The sequence below is a fragment of the Coenobita brevimanus genome, chromosome 59, assembly GCF_032717465.1.
Source record: "Coenobita brevimanus isolate Jiangsu-jjx chromosome 59, ASM3271746v2, whole genome shotgun sequence".
In the NCBI taxonomy this organism is placed as follows: Eukaryota; Metazoa; Arthropoda; class Malacostraca; order Decapoda; family Coenobitidae; genus Coenobita; species Coenobita brevimanus.
Window position 1 is genome coordinate 20,692,101 of NC_137012.1, and position 23,873 is coordinate 20,715,973.

Sequence of the window (23,873 nt, forward strand, 5' to 3'; positions counted from 1 at the left end):
GCAACCAGAACAGTAACAAAAACAAAATAAGAGGGTCCGCTGAAAAGGTTATCTCGATCGCATCATCAATCACATTCCCCGCCAAGAGAATTCCCCGTCAAAATATCAACAATTCTCCGTCACAACAATCAGCACCTTGGACGATTCTGTCATTCATACATTATTATTATGCATAACAGATGTTTATTTAATTGTCCAGGGACCGTCTGATGGTGAGACTGAATACAGTGCCGCTGCTTCTCCTCTACCAAGTTTGAATACAAGATGATCATATTCTCCAGTACAAGAGAGACGGGCACTGGTTTTAGGCTTAAGTCAGCTTCTTGTACAGATTGCCTATCAACTTGTTTTTGGACTCACCTGGGTGGGTTTAGGACTTGGTTGGGAGGAAAACCCAAGGTTCAAAAATGCATCCCTATACTTTACATGTTAAATCAGCCCTGATTTACAATACCCAAGGGCTGATTTACAATACCCAACCCAGCAATGGATTTTTACTTAACCAACTATATTGTTAAACTGGAGTTTGCCTGTATTTAAATATATACATATGGTGGTAGCCATTTGAAAGTAAACCAAGTTGCTTTGCAGAGAATAATGGTGGAGACAGTTTTTGAGCCCTTTTGTCTAAGATGTCCTTCCTAAGCTGAAAGTGACCATATGATTAATCCCATACTTAACATACTGAAATAAAACACTCATGAGAAAAGTATGTGTACTATAAGTGTGGAGTAAAGAAGAGTTACAGCACTACACTGCATACATTACAAGCATATAGAGAATACTGTAAATAATGATGAAAACAAAAGTTATCATGGACATTTTCAGCACAGATCATCAATTATCCCCTTCAATCCAGTAATATATGTTACTGGTTTATTCTTACTACTTCCAGACACTGCTAATCAATTCAGGAGTGACTTTCTAACCTAAAGTGGTCAGAGATGCAGCACCCTTTATTAATCCCTTCATAACTAGAAATCTCTCCCAAGCTAACTAAATATTTTCCAGGTGGCAAAAGAATATCATAAAAGCCTACATAACCATACTGACGAGGTTATTGAGGTCCTGCAGGGGATACGAGGCTCATGAGATATTAACTGCTTAAGTGATCCTTCATTTTATACTGTACTTAAAGTCTCACAGCAGGAAAGATATATAGTAGTAAAAAACATGAAAATAAATTTAATAATGAAGCCTCACTACATATCTTCTGAGTCCTTCATGGGAATACTGTTGTTACTTGCATCCAGGTCTGTAGCCGATCCCTCAGTTTGGTGATCTTCCACAACTTCATTAGAAATGCATGCAATAGTCTCTTCTTGCTTTTCCTCTTCTACATCACCACATTTTGCCTGCTTCTCTGATATGAAAACTCTCTTCATGGTTAACTTCTTGTTGGTCTTGCAAATGTACTTCAGCATTCTGGGTGGCTTCTTACAGAAAACTGGATCACACTTCAGTTTCTTTTCATCCTCCTCAAAGAAAGCTGCAGTCCCCATCGTGTGTTCATACTCACCAGAGAACACAAAATTCTCCACTTGTAAGATGGGACGATCTGAGTCAATGGCCAACACTTTAAACTTGTCAAAGGAGTCTTTTGCAAATATCTCTGAGTCTATAACACCATGTAATTCCACCATGACCAAAGTCTCCTCTTCCTCATCTGATTCCATTTTGCTGAGACAGTTTGTGCAAGCCTAAGAAAAGGGCTCCTGGATTTAATAAATATATGATGAAATGTAAAGAAAACAGTACATTATATACTTAAACAGTTAACAATCACAACACACATTAACAATGTTCGTGTTACTACGAGCCAACTAAGTCTTTCAGGTTAATCTTGCAATTATACAGGCCACGAACTATTACAGAACCATCATGAATAGTTTGCCAAATTGGATTCTTCATTAGCATCAGTATCCATTGCTTCCTCGTCATTTCGACCAACCATTGCATAAAGTTTCTGGTTGATTCGTTCCAATTCCTGGGTTTTCACTGAACAGTAATTGAGGTAGACTATTTTCAGACCCATGATCACTGCCAGTTTTTGCCTGAGATTGTAGCGTGCTGAATGTTTCTTGTTCCTAATGGCAGTTTTAAACTGAACTTCTAGATCTTGTACCTGAAAATGAAAAAAATTATATTGTATTGATAAAATATGAATATAAGAAAATATGTCTACATAACTTGCATACCAGTAGGTCAAGCTTATTGTTTAAATACTACAGGCAGACAGTGGTGCTTGCTGCCCTCAGTATTAGTCACTGATGTGTTTCAAATCACTAAAACCTTTCAATACAACAGATACTGTAAACTGGGATAAGTGGCAAATCAGCTTTACAGGTAACTGATCTTCAACAGGCAATTTTTCATTAACTTATTGTAGACTTAACTCAAAACAGACAGCAGAAAGTAAAAATAAGAGACTTCTATTTATCTATCAACAGACACACTCCATAGGGGTGGTTGTCTCCGAGTTAGCTGTTTTACGGGAAGGGGCACTAAACCTCCGCCAACCCACTTGCTGAAACGTAGGGAACACGTACGGGTTGGTTACATGGTTACCACCAGTGTTGTAAATGGTTTCCTGACTTGCAGGAAACCATTAGTACTGCCACTCAGTGTAAAGCCATCTGAAAGGAGAGTCATAAAATGTGACAAGAAAGATGGGAGACAAAGGAAGAGGGGAGGACAGACACAGAAAAAGAATGATACGGTGAAGGAAGAAGCAGGAAGCACTACAACAAGTGAGTGGATGACAGCTGCCATTACCTACTACCATACTGTATATCATGTACTGAAACAAAATACATTACTAAAAAGGTCAATAATAACATGGCAAAAGCTGTTTAAAAAACAGTGCCTGGGACCCAAACCTTCAAAATAATAACTCACATGACAAGACAATTGTACTTTCATATGGGTACCTGTATCACAAGGCATGGAAATTAAAAATCAAACATGAGTTGTTAAGTGATACCAAATTGGTGGAATGTGTTACAGCAAGGTCTAATGTACTTCACAGCAAGCCATCAGCATGTTGAAATATACTCCCTGTAAGTCATACAAGTGATTTAGATTTTTTTATTGTGAGATTGTAAGTACACTAGTATATCCATTATGAGTTACTATGGAACACCTCGGAAAAGATACTGGTTTTAACTTGACACAGAACACATCTTATATGGAACCCAATATTTTAATCTCCACAATTCATCATTAAGCTACTTTAGAAGAGAAGTATATGTTTTGCTGCAAAACTAACATCCATTCCCTACATAACACATGGTCTTCCATTGGACTGCTACAGGTTTCTACCCAACATCATTATGGAGTATTTTCCCTGCTCATCTAAAGTTTCTTCTCTCCTTTTATAATGTTTCTACCCTGCTCGTGTAGTGCTTAAACCAAGCTCCAGTAGTGTGTTTCTAATCTGCTTGAGTAATGCTTCTACTCTGTCCATCTAAGAGTTTTTACCAAGCTAATCAAGACTACCAACTCCACTGAAGTTAAGTTTCTACCCTACTTATCTAGACTTTTTACCCCGTTCATCATTTACTAGGCAGCAAGGGACTTATAACAAGGATTTACTGTGCAGTATGTAAGGTGTTAGATACCTATAAAGCCAGAAATACATAAACAGTAGCTACATCACAATTTTTGTATGTAAGCAGAAGGAAATTCAGTAGCTATGTGCTTCAACTTTAGAAAATGACTGCAGTCCAACAATTTACATAGACTTCTGTATCTCACTGGCTTTTGCATAAATATCAAGCCATGTACTTTATCATGGTACATCATCATCATTATCATCAGGATCTCCTTTCCCACCCTAAGGCAGGGTGAGGAGTTGCAACATCCAAACAGCCCAAGTATGCCCAATTCAATGGGCCACCATTCACTCATCAATCACGCCCCCCAAATCCTAGCTCATTATGATACGCCAAAAAATTTTCACCACATTCTGCAGCTTCACATAAACGTATCCAATTGTCAATCCAGACGCTGTCACATTCAAAAGGGGAGCCAAATCCCTGATCATGCATTTCTCACAACATTCATCCAGCCAGCTCGATCTCTTGTCAGTCCCTCAGCCTCATCAACTTCCATACCTCTCTTCCTCACACACTCATCCACCATATCCCTCCATCTTCCCCATCCCCCCTTTTTTTTTGGCTAGGGAGAAGGAACCAAAGGCCATGAGCCTGCATTTACTGTTCCTTCTCAAGAGAAAAACAAAATACAAGAGAAAGCCAAATTCAAGATCCGATCATTTCGAGATGCCTGGGCACACTATGTTTGAAAGACTGGAGATCATAGCTAGTAGGAAATACAGACAGAGGGAGACAGTTCCAGAGTTAACCTGTTGCATAAATGAAGGACTAGGAGTAATGGTTAACTCTTGCATTAGAGAGTTGGACAGAAAAGGGATGAGAGTTTGCTGCTAGATGGATTCTATGTGCTCGCTGTAGAAGTGGAGGAATGCAAGCAGACAGTTCAGAGGAGCAGTGACCATTGAAGCAGCGACAGAAAAGAGATAAAGATGCAACAGTGCAGCGAAGAGACAGAGGTTGAAGGGAGCCAGTAAGAGGAGAGTTAATGAGATGAAAAGCCTTTGACTCCACCATATTGAGAAGAGCTGCATGTGGGGAGCCTCCCCACACATGAAAGTTGTACTCCATACAGGGGCAGATAAAACCCGTGAATAGAGTCAACAATTGTGCAGGGGTAAAGAAGGAACGGAGTCGGCTTAGCACATCCAATCTCTTAGAAGCAGATTTGACAAGAGATGTAATATGATCTTTCCAAGACAGGTCCCGAGTGAATGAAACCCCAAGATAGTTCAAGGATGATGCAGGATTAACCTGAATATTATCAAACATTAGTGGGTATACCTGTGGAAGATTTTGTCGGGTTGATTGGTGTAAGAACTGATTCTTTGATGCATTAAAAACAAAATTATTTTTACCCCAGTCAGAGATCCGAGCCAAGTCAGACATTAGTTGTGCCATAGCTTCATCCCTTGTTTGTTGAAGTAACTGCTGAGATGAGCGTTGCAGGAACCAAATGGAAAGGTGAAGGGTGAAGTCATCAACGTATGAGTGGATAGGGTTAGATGTACAGCTTAGAAGATCATTGATGAGTAAAAGGAAGAGAGTTGATGATAGGACAGAGCCCTGAGGAACACCTCTGATGATAGATCTAGGAGAAGAATGATGGCCGTCTTCAACAGCGGCTACAGAACGACCAGAAAGGAAGCTATAGATGAAGGCACAGACAAAAGGATAGAAACCCTAAGAGGGTAGTTTAGAAATTAAAGATTTATGCCACACTCGACTGAAAGCCTTTGAAATGTCAAGTGCGATGGCAAAGCTTTCGCCAAAGTCCCGAAAGGAGTATGACCAGGAGCCTGAAAGGTAGGTAAGAAGATCGCCAGTGAAGCGTCCCTGATAGAACCCATACTGATGATCAGAAAGAAGGTTGTGATAGGAAAGATGCTTTAAAATTTTTCTATTAAGAACTGACTCGAAAACTTTTGAGATACATGATGTTAAAGCAATTGGACGATAGTCAGAAGGTTGGGAATGGTCACCCTTCTTTGGGACTGGCTGAATGAGAGCAAAATTCCAGCAAGAAGGAAAGGTGCAAGTTGATAGACAAAGGTGAAAGAGTTTGCCTAGGCAGGGTGTAAGCACAGTTCTTGAGGACAACAGGAGGGACTCCATCAGGCCCATATGCCTTGTTAGTACTGAGGCCAACAATGGCAGAAAATACATCAGCTGAAGAAATTTTAATGCCAGCCATGAGGAAGTCAGAGGCGGGAAGTGATGGAGGAACAGCACTGGAATCATCTTAGGTGGAATTGGAGGAGAAAGTCTGTGCGAAGAGATCTGCTTTATCAGTAGAAGAAATAGCTACAGAACCATCAGAGTAGAAGAGAGGAGGGAAGGATGACGAGGTAAAGTTGTTAGAAAGGTTTTTGACAAGGTGCCAGAAGTAAAGGGAAGAATTCAAGTTGGAGAGTTGAGAGCATTTAGTGCAGATGAATTTTTTTTAGCAGAGTGAAGAACAGACTTAGCACAATTCCAGGCAGAAATGTAAAAACGATGTGATTCAGGGGTGGGTTGGCTCCGGTATCTTTTACACGCCATCTCCTTGTTGCGGACAGCATTAGAACAAGCGTGATTAAACCAAGGCTTTCTTGCGTTAGTCAAAGGATATGAGAAAGGAATGTATGCTTCCATGCCCGAGAAAATAACCTCCGTAATGCGCAAGGCACACTCACATGGCTCCCAGCCATGGAAGCAATAATCTTTCCAGGGAAAATCAAAGAAGTACTGCCTGAGGGCCTCCCAATCCGCAGCTCCAAAGTGCCACAGACGACGTTTCTTTGGAGGGTCCACAGGCCGTACCGGAGCGAACGGACAGGTTAAGGTAATAAGGTTGTGATCGGAGAAGCCCAATGGAGAGAAAAGATTAACAGTGTAAGCAAAAGGATTAGTTGTAAGGAAGAGGTCAAGTATGTTGGAGCTCTCTCCGAGGCGGTCAGGGATACGGGTAGGGAACTGTACAAGCTGCTCTGAGTCATTAAGGACAGAAAAGATGTGGGCTTGTTCATCAGGTGGATCAGTGAAGGAAGAGGAGAGCCAAAGGTGGTGATGAACATTGAAATCTCCTAGAATGGAAATTTCAGAGAAAGGGGAAATGGATAGAATGTGTTCCATCGTAGAAGTAAGATATTTGAAGAATTTTAGATAGTCAGCAGATAAGGGATAAGTAAACAGTGCAGGTATATTTAGTCAGAGAATGACAGGAAAGCCAAAGCCAGAGTGTAATGAATTCAGAAGAATCGAGTTCAGGAACACGAGAGCAAGATAAGTCGTTGCGCATATATACACAACAGCCACCTTTGGCTTTGAAATAAGTATAGAGAAAGCAGGAGGATACAGAAAAGGGTTTGTTGTCAGATGCCTCAGACAGCTGAGTCTCAGTCAGAAAAACAAGGTGAGGTTTAGAGAAGGAGAGGTGGTGCTCAACAGAGCGAAAGTTAGAGGAAAGGCCGCGAATGTTGCAGAAATGAAGAAGAAGAGTCAGACAGTGGCTCCAGGCAGCTTGAGTCATCACCGGGAGAGAGGCGGAAGGTGGGAGCATTTATGGTCCCCCCCGCCTGGGGACTCCGAGGTCACGTGTTGCGCTGCCATGATTTTTGAATTTTGGAAAAGGATGTGTAGAGTGTACTGTGCATGTAGTTTTGTGTTGACAGAGAAACTTGTATTGGAGAGCATGCTGGCCAACTCTCTGTGTTACTGAGACACTGAAAAAGTTCAGCAAAGGGGGATGGTCACGAACTAGTCCTGAGGGCTGATGAAACAGGAACTCCACCTCCTCCCTCCTTCAAATTCGGCCAGATACCCCTTTTTCACCACTCTAATGTTATCCACTCTCTCCACATGACCATACCACCTCAGCACACTCTCTTCGATTCTGGTGTCCACAGACTTCCTCGCTCTGCATCTTTTACATGTCACATTATTTCGTATCCTACCCACTCTCTGTACTCCACTTACATTCCTCAGCAGTCTCATCTCCAATGCTCTCAGTCTTGATTTTTGATTTTCATGCCAAATCATAGTCTCACAACCATATGTTAAAGTTGGCACTAACACTCTTTGCACAGCTGCAACACTCAAGCCTCTGTTTCTTATCAAAGCCTTCATAGCACCAGCTAGTTTACTTCCTTGTGTCTGTCTAATTTCCATTGCTTTTGTGCATTTTCCTCTCTTTTCTATCATTGTACCCAAGTATTTGAACTCTCTCACCAATTCCAGTCTCTCTCCATTCACTGTAACATCACACTGGTAGTCACCTTCTCTCTCGATTACCATCACTTTACTCTTTTCTACATTTACTCTCAAAGCATGACACTCACAGACATCAGCAACTCTCAGCACTTGTCTACCAAGTTCTTGTCCGGTACTTGCAACTAGTACTGCATCACCAGCATACAATAAATTTGAGATATTCCATCCATCACCATTCATTACCAATGCCAACACTCTCTCCATTACTCATGTTTTTACTTCTCTCATCACCCCATCCATTTATATATTGAACAACCAAGGGGACATCACACAACCTCATCACATGTCCATACTGATTGTGAACCATTCACTTAAATGCCCATTTACTCTTACACATGACTCACTACCATCATTAAAACTCTTGACGGCACCTAGCAGCTTACCATCCAAACCGTACATACGCAAAACCTTCCGCAATCCTTCTCTGTCTACTTTGTCGTATGCTTTTCCAGATCCATAAATGCCATAAACACCTTATTCCTTCTCACAAGCCTTCTCCACTATGCCTCAATGCAAATATTTGATCCACACATCCTCTGCCACTCCTAAAGCTACCATGTTCATCACTCACTAGGATTTCTGATCTCTCTCTTACTTTCTCTATAATAATTCTTCCATATACCTTTACTACAACACTCAATAAACTTATGCCACGTTCATCACTCACTAGGATTTCTGATCTCTCTTACTCTCTATAATAATTCTTCCATATACCTTCCCTACAACACTCAATAAACTTATGCCACAATAATTCTTGCACTCACTTCACTCACCTTCATTTTTGTACAGGGGTACAACCACAGCCTTTTTCCGCTCTGCTGGCACAGTTTCACTCATCCATGCCTTCTTACATATCTCCAAGTACTTCATTCTGCTCTCTCCATTACACTTAATCATCTCTGCATACATCTCATCAACCCCAGCTGCTATCCCATTTCTCAGCGATTCACAGTGTTCTTCACCTGTACAAGTGTCACCTTCCCTGGGACTGCATTCCTTCTCTGCACAGTCCCAAAACCAATCATATTTACAGTGGCTCTGCTCTCTCTACTGTACAGTATTACCATTCATCAGACTTTCAAGAAATCCTTTCCATCTGGTCCTTACTTCATCCCCATGGGTTATTAATTTACCGCTTACATCCATCATACTTTCATAACAGTGCATATTTTATCCGTGATAACAGGAATGAAACATGAAGTTCATATTACCTGAGTAAACAAAGTACTGATGTGTTGATTAGCCAGGTCGAGACGCACACGGGTCTCTGCCTGCTGCTGCTTGATGGACTCTATACTTTCACACAGCTCTTCCTCGGACATTTTATGTCCACGTCACTCTGAAATGTACAGTACACCATGCTATCACTAGTTATGACGCACTTCTTATTATGAAGAGATGCACAACAGGCAAAGTTACTTATACAAGCTATGAAGAATTAAAGCTGTACATACTGAACAAGGGGATATATTTGGGTTGGGTCCTTGCCATAAGCTGTGTGTGTGAATTTGCATGACCTAATGTGGCCTTCTTACCAAAATAAAACTATTTTAAGATGTGATGCATGGGGATGGGGTTATGGGACTTACAGCCCTGATAATCGATAGCCTGGAGCCTTACCAAGGCTTTTACCACGGGCCTTAACTGTGTGTGAAGTAGGACAATCAGAGGGAGTATGGTTATGGAGACATAACATCCACAACCTCAAAAGCTGTAATGTGTAGTGGAGTATGGCATGTGGGTCTCTGAAAATCAACAAATTGCCTTTCCCATAAAATTAATAAACATGAAAAGCTCCACTGCCAAAGGTGGGCTGGTTACAAAATACAGCAAATGTCCTCCAATCCGACCACCAATAATCCGAAAATCCCAATATAGTACAGTAATCCCTCTACTATCCGATGTAACAGAGCCAAAGGCATGTCCGGAAAGTGGGCCCCTGGCTCCTAGACTGGTACTTAAGGACCCTAACCCAGCCTAACTTTGAAAGCCACCTAAAAAACTCCCTTCCAGACATGCATAGCACCTATTTAAACCTATTTAAGACCCTGTTCACACCAATAATGGACATAAAGCATGAAATAAATGAAAAAGAACCAAAGAATGAGGAGGTAGAAGTGACTGTACCTCAGCCACGGTACTTACAGCATGTCAGTGGCAGCCTTTTCTAAGGATCTGGCAGTGGTGAAAATGCTCTTGAAGCAAGTACAGTACTCCAGCGTTGTGCTGCACTTAATTCTTTGCACTGTGAATTATAATTGTTTAACACTGCGCAATGTTCCTAACTGCATCACGCCAGTTTCAACAGCTAATATGCACTTCACAGTTGATCCTTTGCACTCTATGTTTGAATTTCTTAACACTGCAAAACACTGTAAATTCCCGTGTGGTCCAGTGGCGAGGTATTGCAGTTTATTCACTGTTTATTCACAAAAAACGAGCATGTGTGGCTTCCATTGCAATAAGCATCTACTCACCATCGAAGTTAGGAAGTAACTGTTGATGACGGGGAGCCAGATCGCAATGGCCACATTACCAAACTCCTCAATTACTAAATTTAACTTTTCATTACCAAACTCGTAAAGCTAGAATTTATTCTTCACTAATTATATATACAAGTGGAAATACATGTAATCACTCTCCTTACAATTAACAGCATGTTGATTATTTTCATGCTATGTAGGCTAAGAGATTAATCAGAGAGAGCAAACAATCCACCATTTCCATCCTGTGTATCCTGATACATGTGAAAAATCCGTTTGGTAATGCATTATTCTGATTCATTACCAAACAAATTTTTCATTACCAAATTGGTCCACATTTGGTAATGAAAAACACCAAATGGCAACCCTGAGAGGCGAGGGGGGAGGGGGGAGGAAGGAAGGGGTGAAGGGGCCATGGTGTAAACCAGCTGTTTGGCGCCACACGGCAATTTCAAATTACAGGTGGGAAAAAATTTGGATTTGGGGGGGATTTTTTTCTTTTTTTTGGCCATTTTTGGGCTCCTAAGGTCTAGGCCCACACAGTGTCCGGTAAGTGGGCATCCAGATAGTACGGGGATTACTGTACTCCAAACTCGTCAACGCGAATTTTTTCTAAATTTTCTGGTCTTTTTAATTTTTTTCTGGACTTTATCTAAGAATTTATCTGGCTTGGACCTACCCTTGGACTTGGATGTACCTGCCTGCAACAATCCATCCACACTTATATGCATTTCCGGTGAGTAAAACAATAACCCATATCATTTTAAGTGTTTATTTAATGATCATGTACAGCTGCCAGCACTCCTGTGTGTTACAGGGACACAAGGGTTTGAAGAGATGTGGCACCACTGTTATTATTTACTTCGAAACAGTCCACGTGAGTGAAGCGGAGTAATCTCAATATAGTTTCATTAAGGAAAGATGTCTGTTGTATGTATGCTCTATTTCGCAAGGCTGACATTTCAACCTTAATTATTGGTATAATTTACATTGTTCTACATGAAGATAATAAGTGCCCTTATGTATATGATGTATTATGACCGTCCACAGTTTTGAGGTGAACTGACGTGTAAAGGAGGGTGGGAGGGGAGGGAGGGTGTTCCCCAACCCTACCTGGGGTAAGAGGGAGGATCCCCCACATGGAGTCAGAGAGAGAGGGGGGGGGGGTTGTAATGCGTCGCACATGACACGGTGAGATGAGACCACATCTGCTTCATTACCCTCAATACGGAAACTCAGCAGTACTGAACAATCATAAAATAATGAGTAACTTCATGAACTATGTTTATGTGAGAAATAAATCATGATAAAAAAAAGAGAAAAACTATATGTTTCAGTTTATGTATTAAGGAAATACAGTATTACGCTGTATAATCATAAACTCTCTTCTGTATTTTTTCTTTTTTCTTGGAAGGAACGTTTTGTGGGCTCATCCTTTGGTTCCTTTTTCCTTAAAAAAAAAAAAAAAAAAAAAAAAAAAGTGGGTGAAACCATGCCCGTGACTTGAGAAGACGCTGATCCAGACTGAGACTTGTGGATGGCAACCTTCAGAGATCAAGGTCAGCCCACTCTAGTAGTGTTAATCTTATCTCTATAATGATTATAACATCTTAGGCAAAAAGACTAAATAAAATTGATAATGGAGTTAAACTGCTTAATAACTAACGTAATGAATGGTTTTGATACACCAAATGAATGTGGTAAAGTATACAGTATATATTGATATGCTAGGTGTTTTTGGGTCGGCTTCCCGTCATAAGAACACCTAGAGTGTAGCTGGGTTCCCCTTCTAGACCGGAGCTTAGACACAGTATGAGAGGAACAGGGCATAAAAACACAGGGAAACAACCTTACACGTATATTGACAAATTCTTTGCTATGGAACAGGAAGACAGTTTACACAATATGCTAAACAAAATTAATACATAGGCTGGCAGATGACTTTTGAGTATCACATAGGATACTAAGTAGACAGGAGTCTTAGTCTGGGTTGGGAGGCAATACACAACTTTTCCAGTCCCTGCACAGGAGGCTCATTTCCAGTGGGAAAGCAAAATATACAGTAGATTTTACTAGTTCAGGGATATTTACTCTAACACTTGACTCTGGTTTCAGTTTCACGATGGTTATGAGTGATGTTACTAATTTCTGTTTCTTGATTCACACAGGGTGGATGTACACTGACACAGAGTTGTAATAATGACACCGAGTTTTGCCTCTCATCTTACACAGAATGGATAGGCACTGTCTCAGGTGTTTTTCCTCACTTTATTGAATCCCACAATTCACTTATACCGCACAGTCTTTGCCTCTCACTGTTGGTCTGTTGGAGCCATGTATCACCGTCACTGTTAGGTAATGTCACTGACTGGGCAAAGGGGAAGGCCGGGGAGGCCTGGGGACTCACAGTTGTCGGCCTGGGGTAGGCAGAGTCCCTTCAGGAGTCCCTTCGTCCCACGGCCAAGGGACCACTCGCAGGGACATCGTCTCTCGTCGAGGGTTTGGGCTGGGCGTGGTGAAGGGCCCTCATTATTGGGACTGGAAACTGGGGTCTGGCCCTTAGGGCTTGGGCCAAACAGATCCTGGAAGCACTTATTCAGGCGCCTGGTGGAGGAAGGGCGTCGCCTTCGTCGGGGAGGGGTGAGGTCCCGCCCTGGGGTCCGAGGGCACCCGCAGAGGCTCATTGGCTACAGTCTCCTTCTTGTGGCGTCGCTGTCAGGTTGGGGCTGCGGTGTCGCTCCCGGCCGGAGTCCATCAGGTGGAGGTCCTCCTCGGGGGCTGACTGGATAGAGAAGAGCCCAGGGATAACACAGGGCCTCTCCACCAGTCCTCGGGGCAGAAGTCCTCCTCCTGGAGGTTGCCTTGGTCTAAGTGAATAGAGCAACGGCCTGTGCTCCTGCCAGTAGGCAGGGCTGATCGCAGGTCGCCCTCGTGCTGCGGAGTCACAGGGGGCGAGGGGCTTTGGCGTCCCTCCCCAGCATGGCTATGGGCCATCGCTGGGTTCCCTTGGGCAACAGACGGAGGGCAGCTATGGGCCGTCCCTTCGCTGTCGGTGTGGCCTTGGGTCATCACCAGGGCCCAACTCCCTCACGAGAATGCAGACGAAGCACAGCTATGGGCCGTCGATTGCCTGTCGTCACGGCAGTAGGCCGTCACCGAAGTCCCGTGTGGAGGCCGATGTGCAGACAAGGAGCAGCTATGGGCTGTCGCCTGTGTCATGCCCTCCGAGGCAACTGCAGAAGGAGAGGGGGCGTACCTGTCTCTCCCCTCATGTGGCTTTGGGGCGTCATGGGTTCTGCAGGGGGTGTAGGCAGCACCTGACAGAGCGGCTATGGGCCGTCTCCTCTTTGGCGGCCCGGCTATAGGCTGTGGCCTTTTTTGTGTGTGGCTTTTGGCCATCACTGGGGCCCAGCTATAGGCTGTGGCTCTTTGGTCGGAGCGGCTATGGGCTGTCTCCTTATTGGCAGAGCGGCTATGGGACGTCTCTTGCTTGAAGCGGCTTTTGGCCGTCGCTGGGGTGCTGCCTGGAGCTGAAGAGTCAGCACCACCCCGATCCTGGTGAGGGCTAGCTCGCCCTAAAGGTAGTGCACTTGGACTGGGGTGGTCTTGTCGGGTGCACTCTGGGGAATAGGGGCACGCGGCTCTGGTGAACTTATGTCTGTATTAACCAGACACGCAGTGCGCACAATCTACCTCTCTGTAGGCTCCTCCTGGGGGTGTGGTGGCGACCTGAGTTGCCATGGCCGGTATTTCATATAAATATACTGTATATAAATAAATATATATATCTATATATATATATATATATATATATATATATATATATATATATATATCTATATGTGTATATATACACCGTATGTATATATATATATATATATATATGGAGAGAATGGATAATGAGCGATTGGTGAAAAAGATAACTAGATCTGATGTGAGAGGTGTAAGGCTGAGAGGAAGACCACGAATAGGATGGATGGACAGTGTGAAGAGAGAGCTGGATGCGAGAGGGATGTCTGTTGAGCAAGGAAGAGTGGCTGTGCGTGACAGAAATAAATGGAGAGAAATTGTGAATGAATAAGTGATGACGCAGCCCTGAGGGGATATTCTCCCGCATTTGGTCTGATCAGCTAGTCAGGTCAGGTGCGGGTAAGGGGATGGGTCTGTTATGATGTGGCAGGGGTAAACCAGTTCTGCTGTCGGGCCCTGCTGCGGATGTCACTGATTGCATTGCCCAGTTGACCCTTGTGCGGTGTGGTGCGGTGAGGATCTGTCCGTTCTCCCCTTTGGGGCTAAGATGCGAATGAATGTGTTTGAATGGATGAGTAAATGGAGAGTGAGTCATCCTGTCTCGGCTACCTCCCTTTCCTTGGGGGAAGCAGCCTAGGTATATAGATAGATAGATATATATATATTATATATATATATATATATATATATATATATATATATATATATATATATACAATAATCACTCCAATATCCGACGTAATAGAGCCATAGGTAGGTCCAGATATTGGTTCTGTCTGGATATTGGGCCCCAGCTTATGGACTTGTACTTATGGACCCTAACTCAGAGAAACACCTATACAACTCCCTCTGGACATGCATAGCACCTATTTAAGACCCAAATCACACCAATAAGGCAAATAAATGACTGAAATAAATGCAAAAGAAACATAAAATGAGGGTTTAGAAGTAGGTTCATACAATAATAAACATTCTGGTGACTGGCTCCTGGACTGGTACTTATGGACCCTAACCTAGCCTAACTCAGAAAAATACCTTCCTACTGCACATGCCTAGCTCCTAACACCCTATTCACACCAATAAAGGACATTAAAGAGTGAAATGAGGTAAGTATAGTATGGAAAAAAGTACAGTATGAAACATTCATATGTCCGGATAGTGGGGATGTTCAGATATTGGGCATCCGGATATTAGAGTGATTACTGTATATATATATATATATATATATATATATATATATACCCCCTGGGGGTAGTGGGGTTTTTCAAGAATACTCCCCCAGTATCCCTGCTTGTCGTAAAAGGCGACTAAAAGGGTTGGCGGAGAGTTAGTGCCCCTCCCCGGAAAACAACTAACTAAAAAAACAAACAACAAGCCTTGGACAAGGACTGACCAAACGATGTCGACCAAGGACCGGACAAAGGACATGGTTATTGGAACGTGGAATGTACAGGGAGCGAATGATGAGGTGAAAGAGAGAGAGATTGTCCAGGTGCTTCAGGGTGCGAAAGTGGATGTATGTGGAATAACTGAAACAAAATGGAGAGGAGAAAGAGTGAGAGAATGGGAGTATGGATGGGGTATATGTGCAGGAGTAGGTGAGAATGAGAGGGCAAAGGAAGGAGTATGTATAGTTGTGAGTAAAAGATGGAAGAAGAGCATAAGACAGTATGGATCAGTTAGGTCAAGGATTGTGTGGGTAAAGTTGAAAGTTGAAATACAAATGTGGGTGATTGTGTGTGTGTATGCGCCAATGCAAGATCGTGCTAGAAGAGTGAGAGAAGAGTTCTGGACAAATGTAGAAGTGTGCATGGAAAAGTTCGGAAGGAATGAGAGAGTGTTTTTGATCGGTGATATGAATGGTAAAGTTGGGAATGTGAAGGTGGATGCAATAGTTGGTGAGTGGGGTGTGCCTGCTGTGACAGATGAGAATGGGAGTGCGTTAGTGGACATTTGTGCTGGGAGGGGGTTGGTGATAGCCAAAACCCTCTTCAGACATAAAATGATCCACAGGTATACATGGCGAGTGATGAGAAGGGTGGGTGGTGAACTGAATGAAAGGAAGGCAACGATTGATTATGTGTGTGTGGATGAAAGGATGCAAAGATGAGTAATGGATGCAAAAGCGTATAGAGGTTGGGGAAGTGGACTTTCTGACCACTACTTGGTGGTGGCCAGAATTAGAATTCAAGTAAGATGGAGGAATAGAAGAAGGGAAAGACGAGAGGAAGGAGTAGTTGCAAGGAGAGTGGAAAGGTTACAAGACAATGAGAAAAAGGCAGAGTATAAGAAAGAAGTGGAGGAACGATTGGGCAAATATGAATTGGAGCAGATGGGAGACGTGGAAGGTGTGTGTAGGATATTTACAGAAGAAATATGTGCAGCATGTGATGTGGTGTGTGGAAGGAAGCGAAGACGGAGGGGGGTGCAAGGAACAGCGTGGTGGACTGAAGAGGTGAGACAGGCTGTGGCACAAAAGAAGAAAGCATACAATGAATGGATGAGAAATAGGGGCGTGGAAGAAGTTGAGAGGCGGAAGAGAGAGTTATATGCAGCAAGAAAGAGAGAGGTGAAAAGATTAGTAAGAGAGAGTAAGAAGAGAGTGGATGAGGAATTTGGAAGGAATTTGAGTGTAAAGTGGAGGGACTGTTAGAAAATGTTCTGGAAAGAGGTGAAAAGAGTAAGACAGGGTGGAAGTAAAGTTAGCAGGTGAGTGAAAGATAAAAATGGTAGATTACTAGTGGAGAAGGGAGAAAAAGTGAGCAGATGGAGAGAACACTTTAAGGAATTGTTGAACATAGAGGATGGAAGTAATGCGATTATAAGTGGCTGGGGAATGGCTGGGAGAAGGAGGGAAGTGAGAAGACAGGAAGAAATCAGTAGGATAGAAGTTGTGGAAGCAATGAAGAAAGTTAAATCGGGGAAAGACCCAGGAATCGATGGAGTGTGTGGTGAAATGCTGAAGCATGGGGGAGAGATAGTAGTTGAATGGATGTGGAAGATGTGCAGATTGGCCTGGGAGGAAGGTAGAGTCCCGGAGGATTGGAAGTCAGGTATAATTATTCCCTTGTACAAAGGAAAACGGGAAAAAGAAGTGTGTGGTAATCATAGGGGCATTTGTCTTCTTAGTATAATAGGAAAAGTGTATGGTAGGATACTTATTGACAGAGTTAGAGAAAGAACAGAGAAATTAGTTGGAGAAGAACAGGGAGGCTTTAGGAAGGGAAGAGGTTGTGTAGATCAGATATTCATTCTTAGATCTTTAGTGGAAAAGTTTCTAGAGAAGGGAAAGAAGTTGTATGTGGCTCTCATGGATTTGGAGAAAGCATATGACAGGGTGGATAGACAAGGATTGTGGAAAGTGTTAAGAATATATGGAGTACATGGGAAGTTGTTGAATGCCGTGAAGAGTATGTACGATGGTGCGAAGGCTGTAGTGCGTGTGTGGATGATGGACTAAGTGAATTTTTCTCTTTGAAAGTTGGGTTGAAACAGGGATGTGTCATGTCTCCATGGTTGTTCAATCTGTACATAGATGGGGTAATAAAGGAGGTACAAGGCAGGGTAGTGGATGTTGGAGTGGCCCTGGTGAGAGAGGATAGTGTTTGGAAACTCCCTGTACTGTTGTTTGCAGATGATACTGTGTTGTTGAGTGAAGATGAAGGGGAGCTGCAGGGCTTGGTGGATGAGTTTGGGAGAGTGTGTAAGAAACGGAATCTAAAGGTGAATGTAGGGAAGAGTAAAGTGATGGTCTTTGAGAGAGGTGAAGTCAGTGAATGTACAGCGAGGTTGGATGGTGAGGAATTGGAAAATGTGAGTACGTTTAAGTATTTGGGTAGTGTGATGAGTAAGGATGAAGGTTTGGAGGGTGAAGTGCTTGAAAGGGTACAGCATGGAAGAAAGGTTGCTGGTTCTTTGAAAGCAGTGATAAGAAACAGGGAAGTGAGCATGGAAGTGAAAACGTTACTACATGACAGTATTGTGATACCAACTCTAACGTACGGAAGTGAAGCTTGGACGTTGTTGGAAGGACACAAGTCAAGAGTGAGAGCAGTGGAAATTAGTTATTTAAGAGGAGCCTGTTGAGTCACATGGAGAGACAGGCTGACAAATGAGGATATAAAGAAGCGTTGTGGTGTGGATGTGGATGTGATAGGAAGCGTTATGAGGAACACACTGTGGAGGATGGAGGGTGAAAGATTGACAAAGAGAGTGTATGTGAGTGAGGTGGAGGGGGGAAGAGGCAGGGGGAGGCCGAGGATGAGATGGAGGGATGGGGTGGAGAGGTATATGAGAGAGGGGGGTGTGAGTTGGGAGCAGGGTAGTGAAATGGCGGGGGACAGGGCGACGTGGAGGCGATTTGTTTGTGGCCACCCCAAACGGGATTGAGGCATCTGGCAATAGAAATAGATATATATATACATATATATATATATATATATATATATATATATATATATATATAAGCCTCTGTGGTACAGTGGTAAAGTGTGCATTTTCGTATACTGAAGAACGAGGGTTTGCGCCCCGCCGGGGTAATAAACTTTGGGAGCGTTCTTCTGGCCACATACTGCTTTGGCGGACATAAGGGGTGCTGTGGTTGAACCAGTGTCGCATACCGTAAAACACCCTAACTTCGGACACTTTTCATGTGTTTTAATGTATAACTCTGTGTAAAATGGTGCAATTTTATCCCTGTTGGTGTCATGTAGTAGCCAGGGACAGTACCTACTGAATCCATATAATAAAAAAAAATTAGCCAAGCTAAACCCGTGTGTATTTTCTTCATTTTCAAGTGTCCGAAGTTAGGAACAAATTTCCTAACTTTGGACAGCTCTTCCAAACTTCGGACATCCAGGTATTCGCCCTTTAAACATGAGAAAGGTTAATAGCACCTGTCTCTGGGCACAATGACCAAACTTCGGACACTTTGGAAGATTTTTAAAAATGTTAAAAAAAATATATTGTGCACTTGTGCCCAAGTTATACAAATATAAAGAGAAATATCCAAAAATGTCTTCTTTCTTGAGCTCATATTGTGAGATCACATTAAGGTGCATCATATCACAATGTAATGAGGTATTCTGGCCATAAATATAACAAAGAACTCTTCAGAAACTTTTTCAGACGCCCACTAACACGCACACAAATCAACAGACACACGCACACACAGGCACATGTTATGAAGGCATTATGTAATGTATTAACGAGCTACACACTTCGGTCTTAAACACACACACACACACACACACACACACACACACACACACACACACACACACTCCCCTAAGAGGCCTGTGCCTGTAAAACACACACACACACACACACACACACACACACACACACACACACACACAGGCATGCAAACAAACACCTATACACTCAACCCTCGGCTATCACTCCCAGTTGGTCCCGCTATGGCTGCGTTATAGCCGAAACCGTGATAGCCGAATTGAAGACCTTATGGTAATAATTCTAATTGGTGCCATGACTTCAATATTTACCCCTAAGATACCTTTTTTGTACCACATATTAATATATAATAGTCTAAAAATGAGCATGTTTTATGATGTGATCACGATTCTTATAAATACCCCTCACAGTTGATTCACTGATGTTATGTTTCTTCCATACACTTCGCTTGGTCTCACCATTCTCTATAAGTTTCATATTTCCAGTTTATCTGCATAACATAGGTTCTTCCTCTTTTTTATTTCCCTGCCAGGTGCCGCAGCATTATGTTGGGTGATGGTAGGGGGACGGGGAGGGGGTACATTGGCCATGGTCATATCATAAAAAAGGTTATTGTTCTCGCTACCACTGTTCATGGTCTGAGGGCGCGCACTTGAATGGTTTGGCGGGCAAGAGACTCGGTCAGGCAGCCAATCAGTGCTCGGCTGGCGCTGATGTCACACGACCAATCACGGAGTGAAGCTTTTGTTGGCTGGGTGGAGCACTGGAGCCTGGCCTTTTTAAAATTTTCGAACATTTGCAGTGCGTGATAGCAGGTATTTAGTGCGTGATAAAGGTATTTGGGTAGTTTTTTATATAGGCGTGAAAGCGAGATACGCTATAGCGGAACCCGTGATAGCCGAGGGTTGAGTGTAGTCTGTATTTTTCCAGTAATTTGTCTGTCCGAATTTAGGAATTTTTTTCTGAAAAATACAGAGATATTCATTAAAACGGTCATAGCAAGATTATGCATGTACAGTACAATCCCAGCTATCCGGTATCCAGACAAACGGAATACTCAGAACAACAGGAAAATTCAAGGGCTGGTAAAAATTCAGTAAGTTATAACTGTGCGCCAATTTGAATGGACTGCCAAACCGCCGTTTGATTGTGTCACGCGAGGCTGGGTGAAGTCAGACAAAGCGAGGTGAAGGCATTTCCGGCTAATGTAAATCCCTAGCAAATCCTCTTAACCACCCCTCCTCTCCCCCTCTTTCCCCTACTTGAATTCAGTCATCCTCCACACCCTCCAAAAATCAACAGTCTGCATTTTGCCACCAGACAGTAAACAAGCTCTCTTGCTATTGTGTTCCTCTGATAGACGGTAATTTGTACACTCCAAAATGCCTAAAGTGCAAACTAAACGTAAGTGTATCGTGCTTACCTTGAAACAGAAGCTGGACATATGCAACAGACTTGAAAAAGGCGAACATTATTAAACACTAATGGCTGAATATAAATGTTAATAAGAATGAAAGTTTACTTTGTTGGAAGAAAAATAAATAAATAATATGCCTGATGAGTTTGAGAGAGTGTGTAAGAAACGGAATCTAAAGGTGAATGTAGGGAAGAGTAAAGTGATGGTCTTTGAGAGAGGTGAAGTCAGTGAATGTACAGCGAGGCTGGATGGTGAGGAATTGGAAAATGTGAGTACGTTTAAGTACTTGGGTAGTGTGATGAGTAAGGATGGAGGTTTGGAGGGTGAAGTGCTTGAAAGGGTACAGCAGGGAAGAAAGGTTGCTGGTTCCTTGAAAGCAGTGATAAGAAACAGGGAAGTGAGCATGGAAGTGAAAAAGTTACTACATGACAGTATTGTGATACCAACTCTAACGTACGGAAGTGAAGCTTGGACGTTGTTGGAAGGACACAAGTCAAGAGTGAGAGCAGTGGAAATGAGTTATTTAAGAGGAGCCTGTGGAGCCACATGGAGAGGCAGGCTGACGAATGAGGATATAAAGGAGCGTTGTGGTGTTGATGTGGATGTGATAGGAAGCGTTATGAGGAACATACTGAGGTGGTTTGGCCATGTGAAGAGGATGGAGGGTGAAAGACTGACGAAGAGAGTGTATGTGAGTGAGGTGGAGGGGGAAAGAAGGAGGGGGAGGCTGAGGATGAGATGGAGGGATGGGGTGGAGAGGTATATGAGAGAGGGGGGTGTGAGCTGGGAGCAGGGGAGTGAAATGGCGGGGGACAGGGCGACTTGGAGGCGATTTGTTTGTGGCCACCCCAAACGGGATTGAGGCGTCTGGCAACAGATAGATAGATAGATCATTTATTTTATTTTCTGCAAAACAGCTGAGTGGCGGGTGAGGGGTGGAGTGATGGAGGTCCGGTGGGGAAGAAGAAGAACAGTCGGAAACGTAAACAAACTCACGTGGGGGCACAGGTGTCGTGATAATTCTACAGTGCAGTCTTAACACATCATCAGTTCACTAATAAATGTTCAAGCTTTTATTTCTTTATTTTATTTTTCAATTTTTATGAGTACAGTACATATAATGAATACAGTAATTTGGTAAACAATGGACTGGTGCAATCTGCAGTACTGCAAATTGCTAGACATTGCACGCACGTCCGTTATGACCATGGTGTGTGTTTACAAGGCAGTTTTTCAGGCGGAATCTCTTAGTGTAACCCCTAATGTGACTGGTGAGTACCGGAACTGTATTTACTGCTGTGATAGCCTTTGTATAGATTTGACTTGAAAATCAGAAATACGGGAAAAATCTGTAACCGGGAAGGTAAATTCCCCAAGCCACCCGGTTAACTGGAATTGTACTGTATATACTTTAAAATAGCTTCCTGCCCAGTACTTACACATATATATATATATATATATATATATATATACATACATATATATACATATAAATATATATATATATATATATATATATATATATATATATATATATATATATATACATATATATACATATAAATATATATATATATATATATATATATATATATATATATATAAAAATATATATATATATATATAAATATAGATAAAAATATATATATATATATATATATATATATATATATATATATATATTCATTCATTCATTGCCAGACGCCACGTATCCCAAACGGGGTGGCCAAGGACTTATAGTTAATTGTTTTACAGGGAGGGGCACTAATCCTCCACCAACCCCACTTGACACGTAGGGAGTTATGCCAACAGCATCTGGTGTTCCCAGGCAGTCACCTATCCAAGTGTGTGTGTAAGAGAGAGAGAGAGAGTCACTCTTTGCCTATATCATATTAACCAAAAACTGACAGTGTGATACAACTTGTTAAGATTATTTAGGCTAAATTTTTGAACCATGTTCCCATCACCATCACTACCACCACCTCTCATTCCATGACAAGCTTAATATCTGGTAGTCTATAACGTCCATACAGGACTAAGCATTAAAGTGACATGATATTAATTGTTTATAAATAAACAGAAACAGAATCTACAGGTGAATGTAGGAAAAAGTAAAGTGATGGTCTTTGAGAGAGGTGAAGTCAGTGAATGTACAGTGAGGTTGGATGGTGAGGAAATGGAAAATGTGAGTACGTTAAACTACTTGGGTAGTGTGATGAGTAAGGATGGAAGTTCAGAGGGTGAAGTGCTTGAAAAGGTCCAACAGGGAAGAAAGGTTGCTGGTTCCTTGAAAGCAGTGATAAGAAACAGGAAAGTGAGCATGGAAGTGAAAAAGTTACTACATGACAGTATTGTGATACCAACTCTTAACGTATGAAAGTGAAGCTTGGATGTTGTTGGAAGGACACAAGTCAAGAGTGAAAGCAGTGGAAATGAGTTACTTAAGTGGAGACTGTGGAGTCACATGGAAAGACAGGCTGACAAATGAGGATATAAAGAAGCGTTGTGGTGTGGATGTGGATGTGATAGGAAGCGTTAGGAGGAACACACTGAGGTGGTTTGGCCATAGGATGGAGGGTTAGAGACTGACGAGGAGAGTGTATGTGAGTGAGGTGCAGGGGGGGAGAGGCAGGGGGAGGCCGAGGATGAGATGGAGGGATGGAGTGGAGAGGTATATAAGAGAGGGAGGTGTGAGTTGGGAGCAGGGCAGTGAAATGGCGGGGGACAGGGCGACGTGGATGCGATTTGTTTGTGGCCACCCTGTATGGGATTGAGGAGTCTGGCAATAGATAGATAGACAGAATTATACTGTAAAATGCTTTCAATTTTATACAGTAAAAGGTGTCAGGATGTGGCTGAAGGTTTTAGCTATACCAGTGTTTCGGACACAATATTAGTCCGATTCGTTTCTTCTGTCGAATTTATTTGTTTATTGGATGAAATCCATTTTAAGTTTGAGAGGAAGAAGGGATAAACTTGAATATTTTTTTTACAGTCCTCTAATATATGCAAACTATTCCTGACCGCACAGTAGCTGGGTACAGAAACCATCCAAGCATATTCGTCTTGTTAGTTCTACACCCAATCACATTTAAGAAGAAGGTTGGGCAGCCAATCATGATTAAAACCAGGTTTCTTCACCTCGCCAGTGAGGAAGCTATATCC

At 42.5% G+C, this 23,873-nt stretch overlaps 2 protein-coding genes across 2 annotated transcripts in view; both read right to left on the reverse strand.

The window, feature by feature from the left end:
• Window positions 1-221: 221 nt before the first annotated feature.
• Window positions 222-1,685, reverse strand: LOC145402861 (general transcription factor 3C polypeptide 6). Its single transcript, XM_080274769.1, has one exon. The coding sequence runs from the start codon at window positions 1,674-1,676 to the stop codon at window positions 1,203-1,205; it is 474 nt and encodes a 157-aa protein (XP_080130895.1). The 5' UTR covers window positions 1,677-1,685; the 3' UTR covers window positions 222-1,202.
• A 193-nt stretch (window positions 1,686-1,878) lies between these two features.
• Window positions 1,879-23,873, reverse strand: part of LOC145402862 (uncharacterized) — a 47,680-nt gene continuing 25,685 nt past the window's right edge. The window contains exons 2-3 of the mRNA XM_080274770.1: window positions 9,077-9,204; window positions 1,879-2,125 (exon numbers count right to left, since the gene is read on the reverse strand). Of these exons, the coding sequence (XP_080130896.1) occupies window positions 1,880-2,125; window positions 9,077-9,187 (357 nt within the window). The 5' untranslated portion in view covers window positions 9,188-9,204 and the 3' untranslated portion in view covers window position 1,879. The remainder of the gene's footprint in view (window positions 2,126-9,076; window positions 9,205-23,873) is intronic.

Bases quoted from the DNA above. Each gene is read 5' to 3' on its own strand.
- LOC145402861 (XM_080274769.1), bottom strand. From the start codon at position 1,676: ATGGAATCAGATGAGGAAGAGGAGACTTTGGTCATGGTGGAATTACAT.